General features: G+C 43.5%; 2 protein-coding genes across 13 annotated transcripts in view; one reads left to right on the top strand and one right to left on the bottom strand.

The window, feature by feature from the left end:
- Positions 1-1,298, top strand: part of UBAP2 (ubiquitin associated protein 2) — a 120,044-nt gene extending 118,746 nt beyond the window's left edge. For all 11 annotated transcript variants that reach the window (XM_023627472.2, XM_070248764.1, XM_070248763.1 and 8 more), the window contains 2 exons: positions 83-274; positions 359-1,298. In XM_023627472.2, the coding sequence (XP_023483240.2) occupies positions 83-274; positions 359-454 (288 nt within the window). In that variant the 3' untranslated portion in view covers positions 455-1,298. The remainder of the gene's footprint in view (positions 1-82; positions 275-358) is intronic.
- A 1,361-nt stretch (positions 1,299-2,659) lies between these two features.
- The window catches only part of UBE2R2 (ubiquitin conjugating enzyme E2 R2), a 113,511-nt gene continuing 97,170 nt past the window's right edge, over positions 2,660-19,000 (bottom strand). For both annotated transcript variants that reach the window (XM_023627482.2, XM_070248772.1), the window contains exons 4-5: positions 9,663-9,797; positions 2,660-6,011 (exon numbers count right to left, since the gene is read on the bottom strand). In XM_023627482.2, coding sequence (XP_023483250.1) covers positions 5,792-6,011; positions 9,663-9,797 — 355 coding nt within the window. In that variant the 3' untranslated portion in view covers positions 2,660-5,791. The remainder of the gene's footprint in view (positions 6,012-9,662; positions 9,798-19,000) is intronic.

Raw genomic sequence — 19,000 nt, 5'->3', positions numbered from 1 at the left:
TGAGGGAGGACCGCGGTGGCTGGGTAGGGTGGTGGGAGGTGCAGCCCACACTGGCCCTCACCGTTGTCTCTTTGCCCCACAGACTTTTGACAAGCAGGGATTTCATGCAGGGACCCCTCCACCATTCAGCCTGCCCTCAGCCTTGGGCTCCACAGGGCCCCTGGCCCCTGGCGCGGCCCCTGGTTATGCGCCTCCACCGTTCTTGCACATCCTGCCCGCCCACCAGCAGCCTCACTCACAGCTGTTACACCACCACCTTCCGCAGGATGCCCAGGTGAGCCCAGTGACGGAGGCGGCCGCCCTGCCCTGGGCCGGGGCTTCTGCTGCAGCCTTGACAGCCTTCTCTCCTCCTCCTCAGAGTGGCTCGGGTCAGCGCAGCCAGCCCAGCTCCCTGCAGCCCAAGTCTCAAGCCTCCAAACCTGCCTACGGCAACTCTCCATACTGGACAAACTGAGCCCTGAAGAGGGGTGGGCTGGGGCAGGGCTTACCCGGGCAGGAGAGAACACGCGGAGCCCGTTTCTGGGAGCCCAGCGCCCTTTCCTAGAATTCCTGAGACGTGTAACTGTGTCAGCCGAGCCTCTGTGGGGAGCCCGCCTCCCAGACTCGCTATTGTATGTAATGTATTTATGTATGTACTTGTAAATGTGACCCAAGTCCTGGGGGAGGGGGTGCGGCTGCTACTCTCAGCCAGGTCTGCTCCCCTGCTCAAGCCTCTTCTCACTGTAGCAAAATAAGCCCCTGCTCCCCTCTGCCTTCAGGCCTTCTCCATAGCCCGCGGCCAGCGGCCCTAGCGGGCCGGTGTCTGGAGGGGCCGGTTTAAGGCAGTTTGGCAGTTGGGGTCAGGTACCAATGAAGAATCACGACTTATCTCGCTCCCTTGTAAACCATTATTTGAGTTTTCTTCCCTGCGTAATTACTTTATGCCCCTCTTTTTTGAGAAACTGGTTCTTTTGTCATTTGTCATGTCCCCCTCCTGCCAAATCTTGATCTGGGAATAGCAGAGATGTCCATCCCCCCTGCCTGACATGAAGTGGCACCTGTTTGTCCTCATATAAAGCAGGGGTTTCTGCTTCTGGTCTGGTCTTTTCCTCAGAGACTTGCCTTCCTCTGGCTGACCGTTTTTAAAATAATCTGAATTTGCACTCAGATGCTCAGCCAGTCAGCTCCCCTTTAAAAAAAAATCAAAGCTTTCACCTCAACGAGAGCACGTCTCCAAGCAGAGTTGTCCTGAACAAGTGGGCGACTGTTTCAGGGGTTTCTCTTTTGCCCACACTCCACCTAATAAAGTTTTGAGAGCATGCACGGTTTCGGTGTGGTGTGACTAAGGGATGGCTCAGGGCCCGGCCGGCTTCAGTGTGTTCCAGGCGGGCTGGACTTTACAGGACTGAAGTGGAGAGCTCATGTGGACAGTCTTTTGACAACAGGGGGCGAGGACTTACGGTGGTCTGGTGGTATGCTGCTTTGCGGGGCCCCAGCAGTCAGCCTCTAGGGAGTGAGAAGGTAAATGACAGGCTAAGACAGTGACCCTCGGGGCAGGCAGGCACAGGCGGTGTTTAAGTTAACTCTGCTTTCCTTTCATCTCCAAACAGACTTCATGGATGAGGCAGGTTCTCACAGGGCCCTGTCAACAGGAATACCGGGGCAGGGTAATTTCTTTTCCAGACGTCAACTGATTTTAAGATATGGAGCCAAGTAAAATATGTTTGAACAGCTAAACCTCTCTATCCTTTGCTCTTACCAACCAAACACCATCTTGATGGACAGTCAAGGGCTGTGGTGGAACAGCTGACTGCGTCAAGTCGCATTAAGTGGGTAGGTGGGTCCTGGGCTAAATGTCTGCTCTGGAAAGTCCCCACCAACCATTCACGCGGGCCAGGACTCTAGTCCAGCTCCTTCCTCCTGCTCCCAGGCCGCCAGGCAGGGAGGAGCCAGGGCCATAAGCTATCGTGTGCCTCCAGGAGGAGGCCATCTCCCAAGCTGTCTGTGGCACAACTCTGCTCTACCCCGAGGAGGCTCAGGGCCTGGAGGCGTAGCCCGAGGCATCTTAGCCTCTCACTTCAGTCCTAAATAACCCCTTCAGACCAGGCTGCAGAAGCAAACAAAATGAGTGTTGCTTCAAGTATAGGTCAAGCCCACGTGCCACACCCCGGGGGCCACAGTCTTCATCTTTTCTGCTTTTGGCCTCTAAAATCAGTGGTCATTTCATCAGAATGGGACATGTGCTGTTGTTAACCCACAGCTTCTGATCCTGGTTAGGAAAAAGTGTCCACAACTGTAACTAAATAGGGACTTTTATTAAACTGTGTGATCTCCTGCCTGATCCCTGCTATTAAATGCAGCAAGTGACAAAATCCTTGCCTAAGGAGGGCAGTGGAGCCCCCTCCAGCCCCTCACCAAGCTACTTGTATTGGCAGATTGTGCCCTATTTCAGAATTAAGGTCAACAAATGGCTGTGTCTTTTTCTTAAAAGCTAGTAAGATTGGGGATGTTTATTCTGCAAGGAGGTGAGTTGAGCAGAATATCACAGAAGGCAAGTCAGCAAGATTTGGCTTTTGTTTTAATTTTTCAGCTGAGTCCTGGGCATAATCTGCAAGAGAACAGTAGAAATACTAAAACCACCTTTTCTTTAACACAAGAAAAAAAGAAGAGGGTCATCCAGTGGGGAAGTAGCAATACAGGTATATTTTATTTCACATTTTATTAGTAGACAGATGGGCAGAAAAAGACAAAATAAACCACTAAAAGGGAAATTCAACACAAAATGCATCCGATAATCTTTTCTCATAAGTTAAACTGAAGAAAAACATCTACAATTTCAGCTAAGAAAACTATTAAAGTCAGGTGTGTCCTGCTGGTTTCAGAATAGTTGAAAATTGCATCTGAATCTTTGTAAATGTAAACCTTTTTTTATCAGGATGGGAGGAGTGGAGTTAATTTTCAGTGGAGAACTACACATTTTACGCTTCAATCTCTTACTATGTATGTCCCAAACATAAGGAAACCAGCAAATAAAGAAGCAAATAATTACCAGGGAAGAGGAAAGAAGGAACTACAAAAAAGCTTGGCTAATAGAAAAGAAGTCTGGAATGATATGAAATAGAAAAAGGGGGGAAGACTTTGAGAAGCAACAAGAGAATCATGATGTTTGACTTTCTCCACCCAGCCTCAAAATACGCAGACCTGAAGAGCATCCGGAGACGCCTCCACTGGAATCAAAAGGAATCTAAAAATGCAGGATGTTAGGTTAATGTGAGACCAACTAATCAGCACAACTGTACTCACAAGGTTCTGGCCTGAGCCCGAGATCTCCACTCCAAACAACAGAGGGACATGCTTGTTTTCTCTTGCACGAGGGTGTGTTCTCAGGGCAGCTCTGGAACCAGCATCTGGGTTTTACAGGTTCAGTCTGAGCTATCAGCATGTCTACCTGCTAGCTTATCCACACACCCCAGTCTTTTCTGGAACTGATTGTACTCTCATCAGAGGCAAACCCAGCCCTCAGTAGTCCACCCCAAGGGGCTGAGAGGTACGACCTCCACCTGGCTCTCTGGCTCCCTGAGTCAATGTGCAACAGAGGCCAACAGGGCCGAGCAGCATAGCACCTCCCACAAAGCCAAGGTGCCTGGCCTGCCCTGGGAGAGAAATGCTTTCGCAGTAAAGGGAAAGAAAGCAAGACCAAGCTACTGGCTGTAAACGTGTGTGTGTGTGAGTGAGACAGGGAGTAATCAAAGCATTATGAGAGACTTTGGGCTCCAGAATATCTGCAGGTTATCTGGAAGGATTATTTAAGCATGGGGAGTCAAAAGCTAGTTCCAACATCCTTCTGTCAGAGTTTGTGGTCAGAGTGTTTTGTCACAAAGAGCTGCTCTGTTCTGAGTCCAACTGGAATCACTAGATTCAGGGGTACAAGTAGCCCCGGCCCCAAGGGGACTGGACAGTTTCTGGGGCCAGGCTCGACACTGTCCTGTGTGAACCTTAGCACGTGAAACGTTCCCACTTGGTACCAGACCTAACTTTAGAGGCCAGAGAGCGCTGCTGGGAATGAGCAAATGTCGGGAGAGTTTGAAGAGCGAATGAAAACCCTGAGATCAGAAAGGAAGGAGGGGCTAAGGAAGTAAGCGTCACCTACGCTGTCCTAGGATCCACCCTGCCATCCCTCACCAACCCTTGGTTCTTTCTGAGCTGCGATCTGCCGAAAAGGAGTTGACGCTAGTGTGCAGGAGTCTGAAGTAGGACTGTAGTCGTCTCTGCTGTACTTTCCTTGTGAAGTTTGTCAGTTTACATTGTAACGATTCTCCCCACTGAAGGAACACTGCCCGCCTTATGCACTGGCCCGCTCCATAAGAAACAGACATCACCTCCAAGTTCGCAGTCCCTGGTGGGTGAAGGCTGATGGATCTCAGCACTGATCCAAGTAACACACGATTGAGATGGGCCATCAGAGCGGCAGCCAGTGCCCGGCAAGAAGCTCTAGTGTTGCACAGACACTGCCTGCAGGCGCCCCCTCGGCCCGCCCGAAGAGTCGAAGCAGCCAGGGCAAGCGCCATGCACAACTTCTGCGTGCACGCCAAAGAGGACAGTGACAGGAGAGGAAAGTCCAGGTGGCATCCGGTGAGGAAAGCGGGAACCGGTCACTCATGTCTCACATGTATCCACAGTTATCACTGTCGGTATAAGCAGCTCCATGAAAACCAAAATCTTAACACATGCACCTAGTATTAATACTGAGTAATTAAAACTGGCTACATAAAAAAGTCCTCATGGTGAGAGTGTATTCTTGAGGGAGAGGCCACGTTAAATACAGAAAACAGATGTTTTCTCGCCCAGCAGTGGTCACCAGTAGTTTGGACTTTTTCCCCAGCAGCGTGAACCAAAATTGGCATAGTGACTTTTAATTCTTGGCTCCCATCACTAAGACTCCACACACACACTAATCCCCACTCTCTCCCCACTCCCTGGGGGGATATAACTCTGCCTTTAAAATAAATAGCAATCAAGTGCTCAGTTCTATGTAAAGTATGAATATTTATTTCAGGCTTTAGATCCCAATCGATTTCAAAAAACAAAATCTGATCTCTCTCCTCAGAGCAGCTGAGGCCTCCATGTTAGGACGCTTTCCTGGAGGGTGAGGGGCTCTGTGCCCTTAGGAACACATGTCATCAGGCTCAGCACAAAGTCCCTGATGCCCGCTGGGCCCCAGCCTTAAGAAGGGAAAGAAACAAAATTCACCACCATGGGGCTGAACAAATGCACACACGCTAAGGTAAAGGAGCAGCTAAACCTTGGCAAATTTGCTTTTTTTAAAAAAAGTTTGTTTTGTGGGGTTTTTATGTTTTTTTTTTTTTTTTTCCATTTTCTTTTGCTAACCAGCATATGCAGCACTTGTGAACTTCCAATGGGCTCTCCGCTTTAAACACATTAACTGTCTCGATGAAAGACTATTTAATTCTTCAGGAATCTAAAACAGACCAAATGTGTTTTGCTGTGAACACTTTGTAGAGACGAAGTGAGGCAGGAGTTTGGGTTTAAAGAAAAAAAAAAAAAGAATCAATACAGTGATGGAAGGGTAAAGAATGCAAGAATTCAGACATTCTCTGGAGGGTTATTTTCTCTCCATTAAGAGGTCCATAAAAAGGAGCAAACTGGGATCCATAAGGGGAGTCAGCAGGAGCCTCGCATGTGTCCCTACCCCTGTGAGAGGTTTTGCTGAGGGGCCCCTGCTAGGTCCCCACTCGCTCCCCTCCCTTTGGCCTGAGTCGGCAGGGCAGTACAGGGGCATCGGAGGAGCACGTCACGACTCCTCATTCCCAGAATCATCATCATCATAACAGTCGGCATCTTCCTCCTCCTCATCTTCATCATCGATGTCATCGTCGTACAAGTCGTCATAAAGCAAATCTGAGCTGTTGTCATTGGAAGGCACTTTAGTTTTGATGCAGTATTCCGCCAGGGTCGTGGGGACCTTTACTCCATCCTTTTCTGCTTCAGCTTTAGTGGCTGAAACCTGTTTCCTGAAGGGAGGATAGTGTGTGTAAGTCTCTGTCTTGAAGATGGATTTGTAATTAGCCTTTCTAAATCATCATGATTCCTTAGACTCGGATCAGGTTTCTGAACTCGAGCACCTGCCTGAAGGCATCTGACAGACACCCTCTACCACCCAAAGGCTCCCAGCCCCCAGGTCCCATTCTGAAGGACATTTAATAATGACCTTTTGTAGGATGCTGGCTAGCCAGAAATCACCTCGGATTTTTTTTTTTTTTTAAAGATTTTATTTTTTCCCCTTTTCTCCCCAAAGCCCCCCGGTACATAGTTCGTTGTGGGTCCTTCGAGTTGTGGCATGTGGGACGCTGCCTCAGCGTGGTCTGATGAGCAGTGCCATGTCCGTGCCCAGGATTCGAACCAACGAAACACTGGGCCGCCTGCAGCGGAGCGCGCGAACTTAACCACTCGACCACAGGGCCATCCCCTCAGATTTTTTTAACCTAGTCATGTCACACCAAACTCATAATGCAGCCTCCCCACTCTCCTTAATTCGGTAACCCTCCCGTCTGCACTTACGGTAAAATCTGAACTCCTGCATCATCGACCTGCCAACACTTCGTTCTCACCACCCACTACTGTCTCAAACTCCAAAATGTTCAGGCCACCTGGGTCTTTTTTTAGTACATTGAACACACGTAGTTAATTTTTCTGTGTGAATCAGTTGCTCTTCTAATCTGCACACACATGGTTGGCTGCTGCTTGTCACTCCGATCTGGTATGTTACCTTCGAGAAGGCCTGTCCAGCCCCCAATTTAAAGCAGCCATTTCGTCACTCCTTCACATTACCCTTCTTTTACCACTACAGCATTTTCTTCTTTCTATGATCTTCCTCATTTGTTCATTTTTCTGTTGTGCCCCCTCCCTCTGCAAGAAGGTGAACTTCATTAGAGCAGGGACCTCACCTTTCCTAGTCACTTCTATTTCTCCAGTGCCTAGAACACAGGCTGGCACACAGCTGTACAAACCAATGCTGACTGGATGAATGGATGGAAGGGGAAAGTGTCCTTCAACAAACATGAAAATTTGAGCCATCAAGGGACTGGAAAAACTTGAGCTTAAAACATCAAACCACCACTCTCCCTATCTTCCTCTGCTTCCTCTTACACGACCTCCCTCAGTGGCTCTTGCTGCCTTGCCTCACGTCCTAATGCTGTGAGGCTTCCAGGCTGGACTCTTCACCACCATTCCCTTTATGCTGATGGCTCTCACTCACATCATCTGGCTCCAGTTCACACCTTTCTTCTGAGCTCTACACTCCCATCTAAGTCTTCTGGATGTCTCCATCCTGATATTCCATAGCAATCCTAACCCAGCAAGTCTGCAATTGTCATTTTCCACCTCTTCTCACTAAAAGAGTATCAGTTCCTAAAGTCATAAATCTTACTCCAAAATCCTAGATATTTTCAAATCTGTGTTCTCATTTCCATTGTCACAGACTCAGTTTAGTCTCTTTTCAGCCTCTATGATGGTCCCCTAGTCAACTGTGTTCTTTCAGAACTCAAATATGGGGGCTGGCCCCGTGGCCGAGTGGTTAAGTTTGCGCGCTCCACTGCAGGTGGCCCAGTGTTTCGTTGGTTCGAATCCTCGGCGCAGACATGGCACTGCTCATCAAACCACGCTGAGGCAGCATCCCACATGCCAGAACTAGAAGGACTCACAACGAAAAATATACAACTATGTACTGGGGGGCTTTGGGGAGAAAAAGGAAAAAATAAAATCTTTAAAAAAAAAAAAAAAAAGAACTCAAATATGATTATCCCTTCCCTTCTTATAATCTTTAGTGACAACCCACCACCTCTAAGATTAAGGGCCAAATGCCTTATCGTGACTTCAGTGACTTTTAAGACCTCTCTTAATTTCCCAAATCAGAATTTACACTCAGGCTACTTACAATTCCCTTCATGCCATGCTGTTATATACCTGTGTTTTAGCAAACATGTTTCTCCCTGAGGATGCTTTTTCCTTCCCCTCTTTACCTGAAAAAGTGTTGGTTATGAGGCATTCTCTCTCCTAGGAACTCCATGGCATTATATACTCCTCCCACTCTCTTGTTAATATTCTGTAGTTGCACTTATCATATTACATTGTTATTTGTTTGTTTTCAAATGCTTGCTAAGTGTGAGCTCCCTAAGGAGAAAGACCGGTCCTTAATGACCTAGCCAGAGATCTGACATAAAGCTGGCATATAATAAATGTTGGAAGAACGAGATACAGAATACAAGTACCTTGGGAATATTCATACATTCCTCACTTACTAAATCCTACCTTTCCTTAAGCATCAGGCTCCAAGCATGACTGTTTTATGAAGCATTCCCATCTTTCAATCCTCAGTCCACTCCCACGCCTCTAAATTTCTACAGGTCCTTACTGTTTATACTAATTATCTTCACTCTTTGGTACACACCAGTCACCTAGGTGCTGGTAAAACAAAATATAGACGCCTAGATTCCATCCTTGTAATTTCATTAAATGACTACAGATGAAGGAGGGGTCTAAAGATGATTCCAGTGCGCAGACAACTGTTAGAACTGCTGATGTATATTATTCAGCTGTCAGATAGATGCATTTCTCCACATTGTTTCTGGTTTTTTATATCACATGGTATCATGCTGACTAGATGTACAGAGAGGGACTAGAAAATGTATAGATTCTAGTGCTTATGAAACTCCTATGCACAGAATGTGCTGGAACTATCCTTGGGGCTCATTTTAAGGGTATAAAAATGTAATAGTATTAAAGGGAATTGAATTTATTGCAATTGAAGTACCAATTCTTGGGTGCTGCTATGAAAATCTTGTATCTTACTCAGGATGTGATTGAGATGGTTGAGCCGAATACCTTCTACTTTTTTCCTTTTACATAGATGGAAAAAACTAAAGACTCAAAAAGTTACATGAGGGGTGGCAGAGCTAGGAGTAGATTCCAAATCTCTTGATAAGAGGTGGTTTCTAGGGCTGTGTTAAACTCTAACACTAGCATTGCTGATAATGATGATGCCCAGAAGATGCTTGCTGCTATGGTCAAAAAGGCCAATAAACTATGGGGTTAAAAAAAAATCTTGCGGGGCTGGCCTGGTGGCCAAGTGGTTAAGTTCGCTCGCTCCACTTCAGCAGCCCAGGGTTTTGCTGGTTCGGATCCTGGGCACAGACATGGCACCGCTCGTCAGGCCATGCTGAGGCGGTGTCCCACATGCCACAAATAGAAGGACCCACAACTAAAAACACACAATTATGTACGGGGGGGACTTGGGGGATAAAGCAGAAAAAAAAATTCTTGAAACAAAAATACCTGGAGTGTCTGGAAACCTTGGGTGTTTGCTACACTTAGTGGACATGTTGAAAGTTTAACACGGTGCCCCTAAAATGATCAGGATGGAGAGCCTGCACACTTGACTAGCTCAGAACCTGGAAGCTCTGGTTCCCAGGCAGTCAGATCTGCTGCAGCATTATCTTCTAGGGTATGCTGTCTCAAAAGCCAAACTCATTAGGCTCCGGAGAAGTCTCCTCCCAAACAATAAATCTAATTGAGAGAAACGAGCGGACGCTTAAGTTCAGTTTAAACCTTTGGTTCTACAGGAAGACTCAAAGTAATTAAACAGAAGACAAAACAAAGAACCTTACCTAATGATTTCAGCATATTCTTTGTCTTTTCCTTTACTGTCCCTCCATTTCCTGAACATAACTGAAGCATCCACATTGGCTGGGGAGAAGGTGTTGGGCTCATTAAGCAATGAGATTACACTTAGCAGGATAGTCCTAGAAACAGGAAAAAAGGGTCAGCCATGAATACTCATATTCACAGAATTGGAAAGTATTCTGCTTTCAAGTTTAACACTATAATATTTGAGACCTTAGGGGAAAAATAATAGTGTATCATAAAGTTTTGTTTTCAGTACTCAGCAGGCTAGGCCAGGAACAAGCTCCTAACTGGGAGACAAAGCAGAAGAAATCTGAGCCCAGCATAAAGGTCATGTTGAAGGCGTAGAATGAACTCTGTAGAACACACTGTCTCAACCGGCTACATGTTCCAATCTGCAAAAAGTGGAGGCCTGGAAGCTTTTCAAATAACATTTGTAAAACTACAAATTAAGTGCAACAAGAAAAAGCAAAAGCAAAAAGTATTTAGCTTCAAGACAATCTTTTTACAGGAAACGGTAAAAATGATGCTACTCATAAATCCAATTCTTACAGTAGCTGCTTAGAACTAAGATCTGAAAAACAGTATTACATAAAAATGTTTCTTTTCCATACTTCCAAGGGAAGGAAGACAGAGTTAAGCAGAGGAACGGAGGAAAAGCAATAGCCTCAACATGGAAGAACTAGTCTCTGAATAACAAAAAACTTTATTCAAAAATATTTACTGAGCACCTACTACGTGCCGGAAGCACCAAGTAAGATGCTGGATGTACAACAGTGAGCAAGTCAGATGCCAACCCTGATTTCCCAGGGCTTCTAAGTCATGTGGGAGACATAAACAAGCAATTTTCATCCACAGATAAAAACTAGACACCTTAATCACAGGGAAAAAAGTTTGTTAGATAAAATAATCAAGAAAAGCACAACAGGTTCCAAAAATGTTCCAAGTTATTCCCAGGCTTTTTTTCTCTAAGAGCTATATGCATGTACGTAAGGAGAAAATGAGAGGAAAAATTAAATTTCTCTACCTTTTCTCATTGGTGCGAGGTTATAGATTGTGTTGTTGCAAAAGAGCCTTTTGCTCCTGGCCCCAAGCAAAAAATAAAGGGAGGGAACCAGGCAATTAGATGTTTGATTTGATGAAACCTTTTCCTAAAAAGGGTAAAGAGTTTCTGTTATGTGATTATACAAGTCACTTTCAAAGAAAACTTTCTGATCTAGTTAAAATCCATTTATCACCACCCCACCTTTCTATTAGGTTAAGAATAACTCCTTGCCTTCCCCCCCAGATCCTTCTGGATTTCTTCAGTAATTACATTAAAAAGATTCAAAGAAACTTATCACTGCCAGTAAAGGGAAACTGACATAACATCCTAGAAGCAAAAGAAAAATGTGGGTAGAAAATTCCATAAGGGTTGCTTCAGAAGAAAACATATTCAAAATCTGTTAGAAAGATAAGCAGGATCAGACAAGGTATGGTATAAAGAGAAAAAATAGCTTTAAGGGTCTTGATCAGCACTGTATACTTACAACTTTCTGTGATGTTAGAAATGTATAATCTATTATCCAATATGGTAGTCACTAGCCACGTGTGGCCGTTGAGTACTTTGAAGGGTAGCTTGTGCAACTGAGGAACTGAATTTTTAATAGTATTTAGTTTTAATAAGTTTAAATAGCCATATGTAGTTAGTGGTTACCACACTGGACAACACAGGCTAGATGAATCATATTAATTAGGAAATTTTTCCCATGAGTAGTTTCACCAAGTTGGTGTTCTTACATCTTGTGTGTATTACTAAAATGCTGTTTGTAAATACAATTTTAAAAAAGAGTGAATCATCCATTTCCATCAAAACAAGAACTCACTTCTAATACCATGTACTCCTCCTAAACTGAAATCCATGATGCTTTCAGAAGAGTCAGGTACTATGGCGGATTGTGATAATAGTTAACCCAGTATGTCTGCACTTCCTCCCTTCCTCTGGAGAGCAAAATCTTTTTTTGTATGGGGAATCCAGTCCACTGGTTCAGGTGGGGTTAATCTCCTTCCCCTACCATCATGCCACACCTTCATACAACCTTCCTACCCACAGCAGGAGGCATACCACCAAGTGCCGGCCAAAGGATTCCAGCCATCTTGTCATGATGATGGGTTTGGGACTGGCCCAAGCTGTGCCAATCACAACCATGGTGGGAACTACAACGGTTCTAAACTAATAGCAGAAAGACAATTAATTTTTATTGTTGATTGGACTCACAACAGTGAGAATAAGAAAAGGCTAGAGCAGGTGGCCATCTCTGTCACCAAGTGGTAAGAACCTACCTAATAACAAGACCAATGTAGAGCAAAGCAGAACTGAGGGGTTTTTTTCCTCTAACAAAGATTCCTGATGTAATTCATATGCAATATGCTATTCAAAATTTCCCAACCAGTATGTTGTACATGGGTTACAAGTAAATTATATATTGATTCCCTCAGGAGGCTGGGTGGGTGGGACCTGGGACAACTTGAGTCTCTAGAACAATAACTTCTGGCCAAAGGAGCATCTTCCATTTACTACCTTGTGATCTACAAATACTATCATTTTTTTCTATGTACCATGACTGGAAAAGATCTAGAAGCAATGTCATATGTAGTTTAAATTGTCCAGCACTCGTACCAAAATAATTTAACACAAGCATTACACCTGTAGCATAGTAAACAACTCTGTAAGACAAGTATTAATCCTATTTTCATAGAATGGAAAAACTAAACCGCTAAGACAACACTAGTAGAATGTACAACACAGAACTGAATTCTGGAGCTATTCCAATGGTTACTTCTTCTTTTGTGTGTTGCCATCTTTTGTTGTTGTTAGTTCAGCAAGTTTTTAAAAATCTTTATTCACCTACTGTATTTTTTTCAGATGGAAAAAAACAGAAGGTGGAGAGGGTTAACAATAGGTGAAAGAAAGACCAAATGAAGAAACTACCAAAGTAATATAATTCAATGAGAGGCCACAAAAGCTCATTAAAGAGATCGGTTTCCTGCAGATCAGGGACAAAGGGGAAAGGATCAGGAAAACAACATCATACACACATCCTTATTCTCATTCTGCCCATGTAAATTCATGGTTCCAGATGAAACTTTGGTTTTGGCAGTAACGAATTGCATTTGTCCATTTAGACACTTGTGGCACTTGGACATAAGTCAGGGCAAGGGTATGGGAGGAGTTTTCAGGACAGAGGATCTGAGCCAAAATAGAACAATACTAAAAGGAGAAAGGCAATACAGACAAAAGGATAAGCAAAAGCACTCCACTTTACAGAGTCTTCAGGTTCCTATTTCAGATCCTTTTGTCTGCTTCAGAACCTGTGTCAGAGATGATCTGGTTATGCTCTCTTGAATAAAAAGTTTGTAAACAAGAAAAACACCGAAAGAAAATGAAGACCAACTTATCATACATACACACTGACTAGCAAACAGCAAACTAGCAAGTTGTGAAGTTCTACAGAGCTCAGACATGTTTAAAAAACAACAAAACTAAATAAGTATTTAAGGGAGATGGGAAATGAGAATTAGATATCTATGACCCAATGGGTATTATTGTATTTGTCCCTTTTCAACATACAGACAAGAGTCAGTGAGATGGGTCTGCCCTTTCTCTTTTAGCTACTATGTGACCACAAGTAAAACATTAGCAGGAAGGGCAGAAAACTGGCCCTAGCACAACAAAGACAACCTGGCTGATCGGTCTGCCTGGAAACCAAGCAGGAAAAGTTTGGAATTTTGCAGGATTAAAGATTGGCATTTTTCCTCAAATGTATACACATACCCTCGATAAAGCATGTGAGGTAGAAAGGGTTCACTCCTAAAAACCTAAACTTACTTGACTCTTAAAATATAGAAAGAGAAATACAGAGAGATTGATTGAAGATTCTTAAGTTTTACAGGCCTAGCGTAATGGGATAAAAATTTAAGTATGGAGAAGTGAAGCCCAGCGCCTGACCCTTCTAGTTGCCCTGGGTCCTTTTAATCTCTCATTTACACTATTTCAAAAGATGGACTAATAACACCAGAAGATGACCCAGTTAAAACTCAGTTTTCATTACATGTTTTCAAGATGGCAGAGGAATTTAAAGAGGACGTCGTAGCAAAGAAGTCTGTTATGACTGGGAAAATGTGGTAGCTTAATGGGTCAGATATTATAAATAGTTTTTCCTTATGCCGCTAAAGTAACTAACAAATATAACAGTTCTTCCTGTGCAGACCTGGAGCTGCTGCTGACTGACTTATCTCTGAGAACACATGGTAGGAATGAGGATCCCAGATTAAAATATACAAACACACCAAATCAGAACATTTTAGTTTAAAAAGGAAATTTTAAAAATACACAAAATATGTATCATTTGCACAGAATGAAACGGGCAAGCTGAGTGCAGTGGGATGCAACGTGCAAACATCAAGAGAGCACATAAATACGCTCATCCTGGTCCAGAAGAGGGCTTTAGGGAGGAGCCCTAGAACAGCAGGGCTATCCCATTTCCCCTGACCCCGCCTCTCTGCTATTCAATGCTGGGGGTAGTTCCTAGCTCCCTGCCTTTCCATCCAGTGGGCTGTAGAGAAGACTAGACAAGAAAACATTCTACTTTATCCCCGACAGACCCTTCTACATGAAGTAGTGGCCTCTGGAGTGGGTCCATAAATCTGGTCCCATGCTGCATCTTCACAGTAGCAAAGAAAACACTATGTACTTTCAAAGGAAAGCAGATCCCTAGCAAGAGCACTTTGCTGTCCAAGAGCCTGCAGCAAGCATGGCAGTAGTTCTGGGGATGGTGCCTCAGAGAAAGCAGTTGTGAACTCTACTGCAAGGTCTGAGAGACTCCCTGGAAAGCTCCCACTTGGTCCTGGACAGAGCATGGCTTATGGCACATTTTATTTCCTCCTTCAGGAAGCAGCAGCATGGGTGCTGTGGACTCCTAATCACAGACACGTGGCAGCGGCAGGCGTTCCTACCGTTCCAACTCGACTCTGCTGACTAACCCAATTCTATAAGGAACTCTCACCTCCCTAAACTTAATTCTGGGCATCCGGGTGTAGGACTGCGGCTCTCTTCTTCCAGAAGGGATGCTGACTTCCTCCAAGAAGAAGCAAACTACTGAGCCTTTACTGGACACTAGCTGGCTGGCGGCTGATACTCTGGATCCCTACAATTGGAGCGTAGCACCTTTTCTTCTTTCCCTTTCGGTTAACTCTTACTACTCACTAGGTCTTGTGATACAAACTGACGTAGCTCTTACAGGTAACCGGAATGACTCACTCTTCTTCAGGTTACAAAAGCCTCCCATGTACAACTTTATTTTCTGAATATGTTCACTGGGGGGCTGAATGGGGGACTAGTGCGGGTGGTCATGTGTGAACATGGAAGCAGTTTCAGGTAACACTGCTAGGTAGCAGTCCAGACCCTATAACAGACTGAGCTGAACCCTATCTCCCTCTACTACTGTCTTGCTACAGCCACTCAGCAACTGGATATGGAGCTCAGAACCCTCTGTTGGACAATTTAGAGAAGTTAGCAGCAAAGGAACATCAGGGAAAATCCCTGGCACTTCGTATCTTGCTTCTTGATACATTTCATTGCCATTAATGACCTGTGAGAAATAACGTATAATTTACTAGCTTGAGAACCCCCTTGCCTCCCAACAAATAACACAGAAACAAAGGAAAGGAACACGTATTCCACACCCACTACTAGGTAGTGCTTTCCTGACTTTTCAGAGTTCTGGGCACTACTAAGTGTTCCAGGCAGATGAGGTTCCACAAGACATACAAAACACTTTACGTCCCCCTAGAAATTCACAAACACCAAAACCCTCCATTCACTCTCCCACCCCAAGATCAACACATTGAAGGAACATCCAGTGATTACATGGAGCTAAGAGACAAAAAGGTCCAAGAAGGTAACCAATGATTTCCAATGCAAATCCTTTTAGAGCCGTGTAGGAAGATCAAAGGGGCAATCTGAAGATAACTAGTTCTGGTTGTGAAGCCTCTAAACAAAACAGCATAAAAGCAGGGAAGGCAACCCCTGAGGGGGAGTCCAGGGAATCCTTCTAAATTGGGGCTCAGGTGACCTGAGGGCCCAAAGAGAAGAAAAATGATGCTGGTACCCAAAGTGTCAAAGGTATTTTTATTTATTTTTTTTTTTTGGTGAGGAAGATTGTCGCTGAGCTAACATCTGTGCCAATCTTCCTATATTTTTCATGTGGGATGCCACCACAGCATGGCTTGATGAGCGGTGTGTAGGTCTGCACCTGAGATCCAAACCTGTGAATGCCAGGCTGCCGAAGCAGAGTGCACGAACTTAACCACTATGCCACAGGGCCAGTGCACCAAAGGTATTTTTATTTTTATTTTGTTTATTTTATTTTATTTTTTTGAGGAAGATTAGCCCTGAGCTAACATCTGCCGCCAATCCTCCTCTTTTTGCTGAGGAAGATGTCTCTGAGCTGACATCCGTGCCCATCTTCCTCCATTTTATATGTGGGATGCCTGCTGCAGCATGGCTTGCCAAGCAGTGCCATGTCTGCACCCAGGATTCGAACCGGCGAACCCCAGACCGTTGAAGCGGAATGTGTGCACTTAACTGCTGTGCTGCCGTTGCCAGGCTGGCCCCAAAGGTATTTTTAGATAAGAGATTAGTATGAAAGGAGTTCCCTGACTCCAAAGGACTGGATTAAACGAGAAACAGGCCTATCTTAAAAAACATTCATAATATTTTAAGCAGGGACAAGGCAAATAATAGTCTGTGTGTACTTACAGAGGAGAAGTAAAGGGAAAAATCTTGAATTCCCATGGGTAATGACAATAGATTATCCATCCAGGCAGCACGAGAATGCAATAATAAAAATCTTGTTTGGGGCTTTGTATCTAAAGAAAGGGGAGGCTTGTTTTCTCAAAGGGGGAAGAGGATGTGGTAAGCATCTGATTCAACATCAACCTCCAAAAACAGCAATCACTAGTACCTTAGAGCTACCACTTCCTCTAGTCTAGAATTACTACTGGCCCTGAAAAATAAGCACCAAAGTCATACTAAAATGACAACCTTGCATATTTTGGTCTAATTTTTCAACAATTCTTCCCAAATATTTAGCACCTTAAATATACATTTTAATTATATTGATAAAATAATGTGTTTCTTTTGAAAGCATGTCAGCCTCTTAAACAATTATGTAGGGCGGAACAGATTAGAAACAGGGTAGCCAAACTTCTCCACAGCAACAATAAACATAGCAGAGTAATGCTCATAATTTCCTCAAACAAAAAAAGTATGATCTTGAAACCTTATGCGCAAACTGTCATTTGAAGTATAATGGCGAAACACCCATCCACATACCCATACACACCAGCACATAACATTGTGAATGTGTAAGAACTCAGGGAATATAATGTGGTTCCTAGGATCAATTCCTGGAGAAAATTACTAATGGACAATTTCAGCCAATTAACAGATCAAAGAAAGTAAAATACTGGACAGCAAACAGAGAATTCCTTTAACAGGAGGAATAAGAAATTTAAAAACTGGGACTGTGTTATAGAACAGTATAGATTATAAATCTTATAATCCTGACAATAAAGAAACAATAATTCTTAAAAGAAGAAGAAGGATGCTGCTATCCTTTCCTTTATACCTAAGTGTCAGTATACCATTTGATACTGAATAATCAAGTAACAGGTACAAGTAAGGTTAAAGGTACAAATAATCAGCGACAGTTCTTTGATGTGAGGGATATGACAGATGAAGAAGAAGAAATATACCAATTTTGCTAATGATCATAAAAGATCTTGTGTAAAGCAGTGGTCTTAAAACGAATATATAGATGCCCCTGGGAGTACACGAAGTATTATATCAGTTCTCCTTTCTATCCTCCCTTTTACAATTGCCCTTTATAAAAGAAATACATACACACCTCCCACATATCCCAAGTATTCCTATGGTGCACTGCCCAGTGGTGACGAAATGTCAGGGGTACAAAAACAAAGAGAAATTTACAAATAGAGCCAACTGCTTTTCCTTTCTCATAAATAATTTTGTTAAAAGCATACAGTGATGTTAAAAAAAAAAAAAGAGCATTTTGGTATGTGGGGGAGTATAAAAAATTCAAATACGTATAGATTGAGGCTGCTGGAATTGTATTTTCCTTAAAATGAACTCGCTAATCTCCTCTCTGATTATTGTTAAGAAATGCACCACCCCCGAGGGAGAGGTCCATTAAAGCAAGCATAAAGTACAGGGAATATGTGGTGTTTCCTTATTTCATAGGCACAATACACTTATGGCGAGGCCCTAGGCCTGATCTATCTATCTGAGAACTAGAATTCAGAGGTATGACGATTGTCAAGGTGAGGTATATCAACACATTTATTTGAATAAAAAAGGAATCACGTTTATCCTGATTTTAAAAAACATACTGGCAAGATGTGTTGAAATTCAAAATAGATCTATTTTCTCAACCCTTTCTAGGTATACTGGAATGAACAAGGCACCTAAAGGAATGAGTAACTAGCGTAATCAACGGTCAATTGACGCTCTCAGAGAGGATTTAATACCTATCCTTTCAAGCTATTCCAAAAAATTAGGGAGGATGGAACACTTTCTAACATATTCTACAAGGCCAACATCACGCTGATATCAAAACCTGACAAGGACAGCACGAAAAAGGAGAACTACAGGTCAATATGACTGATGAACATAGATGCAAAAATTATTAACAAAATTTTGGCAACTTGAATTCAGCAATTCATCAAAAGGATCGTACATCATGATCAAGTGGGATTCATACCAGGGATACAGGGATGGTTCAACATCCGCAAATCAATCAAGGTGATACACCACATCAACAAACTAAGGAATAAAAACCACATGATCATCTCAATAGATGCAGAGAAAGCATTTGACAAGATCCAACCGCCATTTATGATAAAAACTCTGAACAAAATGGGCATAGAAGGGAACTACCTCAACATAATAAAGCCCATATATGACAAACCCACAGCCAACATCATACTCAACGGGCAAAAACTGAACGCCATCCCCCTGAAAACAGGAACGAGACAAGGATGCCCTCTATCACCACTCTTATTTAACATAGTACTGGAGGTTTTGGCCAGAGCAATTAGGCAACAAAAAGGAACAAAAGGAATCCAAATAGGGAGGGAAGAAGTGAAACTCTCACTGCTTGCAGACGACATGATCTTATATATAGAAACCCCCAAAGAACCCATTGGAAAACTTTCAGAAGTAATCAACAACTACAGCAAAGTTGCAGGGTATAAAATCAAT

This window comes from Equus caballus, chromosome 23 (genome assembly GCF_041296265.1).
Source record: "Equus caballus isolate H_3958 breed thoroughbred chromosome 23, TB-T2T, whole genome shotgun sequence".
Classification (NCBI taxonomy): Eukaryota; Metazoa; Chordata; class Mammalia; order Perissodactyla; family Equidae; genus Equus; species Equus caballus.
The sequence above is the reverse complement of the archived record's forward strand: the minus strand, read 5'-3'. Positions and strand labels throughout refer to the sequence as shown.